Below are 8,547 nucleotides of genomic sequence, written 5' to 3'. Positions count from 1 at the left end.
CACTTCTTACATGGCAGTGGCAAGAGAAAATGAGGAAGAATCAAAAGTGGAAACCCTTGATAAATCCATCAGATCTCATGAGACTTATTCACTGTCACGAGAATAGCATAGGAAAGACCAGCTCCCATGATTCAATTACCTCTCCCTGAGTACCTCCCACAACATGTGGGAATTCTGGGAGATAAAATTCAAGTTGAGATTTTGGTGGGGACACAGCCAAACCATGTCATTCCACCCTGGCACTCCAAATCTCAGTCCTCACATTTCAAAACCAATCATGCCTCCAACAGTACCCCAAAGTCTTAACTCATTTCATCATTAACCCAAAAGTCCACAGTCCAAAGTCTCATATGAGACAAAGCAAGTCCCTTCCACCTATGAGCCTGTAAAATCAAAATCAAGCAGTTACTTCCTAGATACAGTGGGGGTACAGGTATTGGGTAAATACAGTCATTCCAAATGGGAGAAATTGGCCAAAAACAAGGAGGTACAGAGCCCATGTAAGTCTGAAATCCAGCAGGGTAGTCAAATTTTAAAGCTCCAAAATGATCTCCTTTGACTCCAGGTCTCACATCCAGGTTACACTGATGCAAGAGGTGGGTTCCCTTGATCTTGGGTAGCTTTGCCCCTGTGGCTTTGCAGGGTACAGCCTTTCTCCCGGTTGCTTTCATGGGCTGGTGTTGAGTGTCTGCAGCTTTTGCAGGTACACAGTGCAAGTTGTCTGTGGATCTACCATTCTGGGGTCTGGAGGATGGTGGCCCTCTTCTCACAGCTCCACTGGGCAGTGCCCTAGTAGGGACTTTGTGCGGGGGCTCCAATCCCACATTTCCCTTCTACACCACCCTAGCAGAGGTTCTCCATGAGGGTCCAGCCCCTCCAGCAAACTCTTGCCTGGGCATCCAGGTGTTTCCATACATCTTCTGAAATCTAAGTGAAGGTTCTCAAACCTCAGTGCTTGACATCTTTGCACCCACAGGCTCGACACCACATGGAAGCTGCCAAGGTTTGGGATTCCACCCTCTGAAGCCACAGCCCAAGCTGTACATTGACTCTCTTCAGCCACAGCTAGGACACAGGGCACCAAGTCCCTAGGCTGCACACAGCACAGGGACCCTGGACCTGGCTCACAAAACCACTTTTTGCTCCTGGGCCTCCCAGGCTGTGATGGGAGGGGCTACCATGAAAGTCTCTGACATGGCCTGGAGACATTTCCTCCATGGTCTTGGGGATTAACATTAACTGCTCCTTGCTACCTATGCAAATTTCTACAGCCAGTTTGAATTTCTCCCCAGAAAATGGGTTTTTCTTTTCTGTCTCACAGTCAGACTATAAATTTTCCAAACTTTTATGCTCTGCTTCCCTTATAAAACTGAATGCCTTTAACAGTACCCAAGTCACCTCTTGAAGGCTTTGCTGCTTAGAAATTTCTTTGCCAGATACCCTAAATTCTCTCTCAAGTTCAAAGTTCCACAAATCTCTAGGGCAGGGGAAAAATGCCCCCAATCTGTTTGCTAAAACATAACAAGAGTCACCTTTGCTCCAGTTCCCAAGAAGTTCCTCATCTCCATTCTAAATCACCTCAGCCTGGATTTGATTGTTCATATTGCTATCAGTATTTTGGGCAAAGCCATTCAACAAGTGTCTAGGAAGTTCAAAACTTTCCCACATTTTCTTGCCTTCTTCTGAGCCCTCCAATCTGTTCCAATCTCTGCCTGTTACCCAGTTCCAAAGTTACTTCCACAGTTTCAGGTATCTTTTCAGCAACGCCCCATTCTACGGTTACCAATTTAGTGTATTAGTCCATTTTCACATTGCTGATAAAGACATACCCAAGACTGAGCAATTTACAAAAAAAGGTGTAATTGGACTTACAGTTCCATGTAGCTGGGGAAGCCTCATAATCATGGTGGAAGGCAAGGAGGAGCAAGTCACATCTTACATGGATGGCAGCAGGAAAAGAGAGAGTTTGTGCAGGGAAACTCCTGTTTTTAAAACCATCAGATCTCATGAGACTCAATCACTATCATGAGAACAGTGCAGGAAAGACCCACCCCCATAATTCATTCACCTCCCACCAGTTCCTCCCACGATATGTGGGAATTGTGGGAGTTACAATGCAAAATGAGATTTGGATGGGGATAAAGCCAAGCCATAACAGGTGCCTAATAAATGCTCACTGCAAGAACAAATGAGTGAGTGAATGCTGGTAAATAAATGCTGAAGTGGCCTGGGGTTAGTGGCTGTGGCTGAGTGTCTGGGTATAGGGCTCTGGGGCCCACTGACAATCATCTTCATTTACACTGTGATCAGAGAGCTGGTCAGCTTGAACTTGAGCACAGTGGAAGGGGCTGGGCTGGGAGAACATCATAGGATGTGCTCTCCCAGAGAGTGGCCTAAATGACTTCAGACTGCTCCACGTGTCTCCCAGTGAGAGGATATGGCAAAGGAGGGTTGCTCCCTCCATAATATTGTTACTCTTTTGGTGCTCTTCTCAAAAAAGGACATTCCACAAGAACAAAAGGGCTGGCAAAGTTCCTATTGGGCGATGAGGAAGCCATGCCACACTTTTACAAATGCAACCTAATGTCAAGCTCAAAGTCAAAACACTGTAAAGTACAATCTCTGCTTGCATAAATTTATTCTCTTGACTAGGAGACAAGACTAATAGGCAAGAAACAAATATGGCAGCATTTTTCTAACAAAGGTTCCCTGAGAACAGAGGAGCAGATGCTGGCAATTGCACACAGAGCTGCCCTCTGCAGCTGTGGATAGGGACAGGTATGTGGGCAGGGAACTGCCAGTGTCGGCTACAGCCATCTTACCTGTCAGGTATTCAGGTAAGCGAGAAGCTTACAGAAATAACTGATAAGTTATTTCTGAAGTCTGGGTAGTACTGGAGTTGAAATGCAGAATTTCTCTGCAGTCTTATGTTTTAATTTTTAAGTCAAATTTTGCATTTGTAATCTGCATTATAAAATTTTAAAAAATTACTTACCAGTGAATTCAACTTAGAATTTTTTCCCCACAATTTTAAGACAAACTGATACTCCACGGAAAGATGAGCCAGGCCAATCCTGTAGCTCTGGGTCCCCCTTGGTACTGGGAACCCCACGGCTGTAACTCTAGTTGGTAAATGTGGAATTTTGATATCACAAAAAATATCATCTTGTGTCAAAATGCATCATACAGACAATATCTACAAAGGCTGCTCGGGAAGGGCCAAAATGTTTGGAAAGACTACATGGAGCCAGATGTAAAAAGCATGATTCAAACTGGTGCCAAACATCTAAGCCAGCTAAGCTGTAGGACACACTTTTTGCTTTATTTACAATTTTTTTTTAATTAGGAAACTGAGACTTAAGAATTTTCTCTGAAATAATAACAACTGGAAAACAAGTAATTTTAGAAACAAATATATATTTTTGATAGAAACTGTAAGTAAATATTCAGTACTGCCAGAAATATACTATCTTCAACTCTTGGCTTTTATCCAAAAGATACAGAATTATTTTTTGGAAAAGATACAAGATGTACAGACAAATCACATTCATACCTTACAAATGTTAAATAGGGAACAATTTAAATTCATAATGAACAATGAATATTTTCATATCTTCCAGAAGTTTGAAATTTCAAAAGTTAGCAAAATTATTCATTTCCATAATTTTTATGAGTAAAATTAGAAAGAGCTGATCATGTACCTTAATATTGTCACTTTATATATTACTCAAAAGTACAAATAACCCTTAAAATAGAATCCCAGGCTTATCATATTATAAAAATACTAAGATATTTATCAAACATAACTAATATAAATGAAATTACATTTTAAAAAATGTTTCACAAACACCAGTCCATCTTTCTCTTTGGTTCAGAAAATAAAAGAGGTAGGTTCAAATAAAGAAAATGCCTATTACATCATTAGATTTTCATTAAAATGCTGGCAATTTATAACAGAAATTATTAGAAGTCAAATGAGTTTAAGAACTAAATTAAAAACTGATAATAACTTCAACTAGTAAATATTTTTCTATGTTCCAATCACACAAATAAGAAAAGAGAGTTGACTACAAAAATGGTTTTAGTAAAATTTAAAAAAAATGCTCTCATTATTATAAATTAAGTCTCCTATATCATAACATGTTCCTAAAATTTGGGGCAAGAGAAAATATGAATGCATATATTTACAAATTGGGCCTTTCATTTAAAAATAGGTATCTAATGTATAAGAGTAATACATACTACTATTAATATGTATCTCTCACCTTTGCGCTGCCCAAATTGAGAACAGCAAGTTCAAAGATATTCAACAATGAGGGAGAAATAAGCACGTCATTTGCTCACGATCAACCCACTTCATGCAATTAAAAAAGAAATTTCAGGTTACTAAGATCGGTCCCAAGAAGTCTTCCTGACTAAAATGGAATCTGATTCAAAATGTAGGAAACAAAGGACAAAGGAAAACAAAGATGCTCTTCAGAAGCTGATATAAGTCAAAGGATTTCATTTCTTGCTGCTTTTCAAAGCAATGGTAGAATAAACAGAATCTTTCAAATAAGTTGTCTTGTGTTGATAATTTAACAGTAATACACTGAAAATTAGTGTATAACTCCAGGAACCAAATAACGGTACATATAAAATGGAAAAGTGCCCACTGAAATAAATATAATTTCATCACTTCTCTTTAGAAATTCTACCACTGTGTTCACTCCTATTCAGCTGAGAGAAAAATAAGGACATAAACCCTACACTTCTTTGGATGCTTTTGCTGTAAGGTATATTTTAAATGTAATGATTTTCTATTAATGGTTCTTTTACAAGGAAATTTAAAGAAATCCATAAAGACATTCAAAATATATAAAACAAGACATTTAAGTATAAAGGAACTGGCATAAACATGAACCACCCAAAATAAAGATTAATGATTTATAACTCTACCACACAAAACAAATTTTGTTCAAGCAAGTACATTTTCAGATTTCGGATTCAGGGCAGAGATTTGCAGGATTATTAAGAAAAGACAAAGTATAATTGTGTGGCCTTTTCAAAACACATTAAAACTATGATTTTTAACATTTCTGTGTACATATAATTGAGCCCAAAAGTTTGAAGTGACCATTGTTATCGTCTTCCCTTTTGTGAAAAAAATGCAGCTTCTTTTGCCATAGACTTGTTTCAATTCGAGGAGAAAAAGTCACTCCAAGGATTGTTGAAAGTTTCAATTATCACGCTAAAGCAAAAAATGCAACATCATTTCTGGGTTACTCCTAAAGTTTGCTTCATATTTTCATAAACCACGTAACTGATGCCTACAGCAGGTAGCACCTTCATGAAGTTTGGGGTGATGCCTCTGTAAAGTCCTGGAATTCCTTCTTTGGAAATGATTCGTCGAAAGAGGCCAACCATGTTCAGCTGTGGGGAGCCTTCTAACATGGCTAAAAAATAATAAAAGAAGAGAGTAATTTAATATTCAAGCATGTTTCATTATTATTACAACAAACAATTATGATTCAGAATGATATTCTAGAATACGGTAAAAGGATAACATTTATTCCAAGGAGCCCAAGACAATATCCCTTTTATGATCCTCTTTGCATAGCACCTAACAGTGCGTGTCCTAACTATAAAAATGATGGTAATAATAGTTATTTATTAATTACTATGTTCTAAAGACTGGGTTAATTACCTTCCATACCAATCCTGCAAGATAAATATTATATCAATTTTGTAAGTGAGCAATTGGAGGCTTAGAAAGATGGAGAAATTTGTCCTAAAAATCCTAAGTAGAAAATGTTGGGGCTGAGATCCAATGGTCTGACTCCAAAGCTGGTATACTTTCCACCACCCCACACTGCTGCTGTCTCCTTCTTACCAGACAAGCGCTGAAGAGAGAACAGTTAAATCTCAGGATGTAAGGGGAGTATGGAAGAAGCTCTGGGAAGCTTGGGGAAAGCACAAGGACCTGGGCCTTGGAAATGACCTCAACAAGCAACAAGAGAAAGCGAAATCCAGTGTTGCTGGCACAACCAAGACAACGGGAGGAGCACCATGTGCTATGGAGATGCAGCTGATTGTCGTATGTGGTTATTACACAGATAGTGAATAAAATGGGGCCAGATTATTAAAGGCTTTGAAATTCCCACTAAGAACTTTGGAACTGATACTGAAAGGTTGCAAAGATGTCTGAACAGATGTAAAATGATCAGACTTTGAGGTCAGAAATGACAATCTATCAGCCACAGACAATCTATCAGCCATATCAGCCATGCAAAGGTCTGGATCGGAGCTGGCAGACAAGAGGGTTGGAATCAGACTGCATGTGTCTGATTTCCAGTCCCACTATTTACCACAGGTATAATCTTGTGGGAGTTACTTAATTTCTCTCTGCCCCAGCTGCTCATCTGAAACACGGGGATAAGAGTAGTATTCCCATCCCCAAGATGGTTATGATGGTGAAATGAGAGAATACATAAGAAACGTGTAGTTCACTACTTTGTGTTTTTCTCTACAGCCATGACTGTCTCTCAGCTCCTCCAATACACCATGTTGGTGCCTGCCTCAGTGTCTTCACACATGCTTTCCCTCAGCTGGAATGTTTTCTGCTCCCACTCCACTGGCCTGTGCCCACTCATCTTTCTAGTCTCAGCTTCACTGACAGCATTCTGCAGCTCCCAAGTTAGGTTATAGCTGCTTGCTCTGTGCTCCCCTAACAAAAGGGGAGTTGGTTTAAACAGATTATTTACTTGCTGGATATACGTCTTCTCTACTCTACACTGGTGGGGCCACATCTGACTTGTTGACTGCTCTACCCCAAGCATCTGTCAGTGTCTAGAATAGGACAATGGCTCAGGGAGTATTTGCCAATTAATGACTGACTGCTTGGCTGGGGTTGCTGTGGCTGGCACTTGGAAGGGAGGTTGGGAATGGAGCTGTAGATGCCCAAGGTGTACTACTTAAGAAAACAATGGATAAGACTGACCAGGGAAAACATCAAAGAGAAAAGAAAGGCATTTGAATGCATACTTTAATAGAGTTGGGATAGCAATAAAAGTGAGCAAATGGTAGCAGTTATCAATGGGCTGGCAGAACAACCAGGACGGTACAGTGTAATCAAAGCCAACCATGGAGATAGTGTCACAGTGAGGAGGAATCACAGATCAAAACTTGTAGGGTCCACACAACACTAAAAACTGATTCCAGCCACCGTTTACCAAGAATTTAACAAACCCAAGATGCTTTATTTATATTGTTGGTAATTCTTACAACACTGTACAATTTTCATTCCCATTAAAAACCCCAAGAAGTCTGAGGCAAGGATATGAACCCAAATCCATCAGATACCAAAGCTTATAATCTTAAAACGTGCATGTAACACAGTCAAAAAAATCTTACTCTGTTTATGTATAAGGCATATGTATGCACACAGTACATATGCAATGCTTCAGTCACATAAAAATTTCATGACGAGGGAGTATTCAGAAAAAGAATTTCTGAGAAGATTCCTTAAGGAGGCAATAATGAAAAAATGGTTGAGAAATGCCATCTTAAAACTACACTCTGCATTTGAGTAGAACTTGGAGTTCTAAAAGCATATTACTGGTGCAGCACTTTTATCGGTGTGGTTCTGTAATCAAAAATTCACCTTGAGCCTGCATGCGAGTTCTCACCAAAGCCAATGGGTAGCTGGCCAGCTGACCACAGGTGCTGGATAAGGCACCGCATCCCAGCAACACCATGACTCCAGGGTTCACAGAGTCTTTTGCAAAATTATCCAGCCAATAGGACTTCAAGAGCTGCCAGAGAAATAAAGAAGAAAAATAATTAACGAACTCTACAACTTCACTCAATGCAAACATTTTCAGTTATTCTCAGCCTCATGACAAGCCCCATTTCTGCAGCACGGGGCCACGCATTGGTAGAAGCTGCAGGCACTGTAGGAGGCAGCGGCTCTGTGGAGAGGTGGGAGGCCACTAGGGATGCAGAACACATGAGCTTTGCACTGGTTACTCACCTTCTTCTAAACAAACGTGAACTGTGTACCAAACGCTGCAGGATCTAAAGAACACCTCTTATGGTGAGTATTAATAAAACAATATAATTCTACTAATTGTATCTCATTTTACACTTTACATATATTTCATTTGGGCCTTACAAAAACTCTGACATAAATCTATTATTCTGATTTTATTCTGATTTATTCTGAAATGAGGAAAATTCATCTCAGTGGAGTTCTTCTTTGTTGGTTTTTTTGAGATGGAGTCTCACTCTTTTCACCCAGGCTGTAGTGCAGTGACCCAATCTCAGCTCACTGCAACCTCTGCCTCCTAGGTTCAAGCGATTCTTCTGCCTCAGCCTCCTGAGTAGCTTGGATTACAGGCGTCCACCACCACGCCCAGCTAATTTTTGTACTGTTAGTAGAGACGGGGTTTCACCATGTTGGCCAGGCTGATCTCAAACTCCTGACCTCTCAGGTGATCCGCCCGCCTTGGCCCCCCAAAGTGTGGAGACTATAGGCATGAGCCACCACACCAGGCCCAGAGTTTTTAA

General features: G+C 40.2%; 1 protein-coding gene across 2 annotated transcripts in view; it reads right to left on the bottom strand.

Moving 5' to 3' along the window:
• Positions 1-3,400: 3,400 nt before the first annotated feature.
• LOC102144707 (mitochondrial adenyl nucleotide antiporter SLC25A24) overlaps positions 3,401-8,547 on the bottom strand; it is a 54,687-nt gene continuing 49,540 nt past the window's right edge. For both annotated transcript variants that reach the window (XM_005542537.4, XM_074000507.1), the window contains 2 exons: positions 7,643-7,793; positions 3,401-5,435 (listed from right to left, as the gene is read on the bottom strand). In XM_005542537.4, the coding sequence (XP_005542594.3) occupies positions 5,251-5,435; positions 7,643-7,793 (336 nt within the window). In that variant the 3' untranslated portion in view covers positions 3,401-5,250. The remainder of the gene's footprint in view (positions 5,436-7,642; positions 7,794-8,547) is intronic.

This window comes from Macaca fascicularis, chromosome 1 (assembly GCF_037993035.2).
Source record: "Macaca fascicularis isolate 582-1 chromosome 1, T2T-MFA8v1.1".
Classification (NCBI taxonomy): domain Eukaryota; kingdom Metazoa; phylum Chordata; class Mammalia; order Primates; family Cercopithecidae; genus Macaca; species Macaca fascicularis.
The sequence above is the reverse complement of the archived record's forward strand: the minus strand, read 5'-3'. Positions and strand labels throughout refer to the sequence as shown.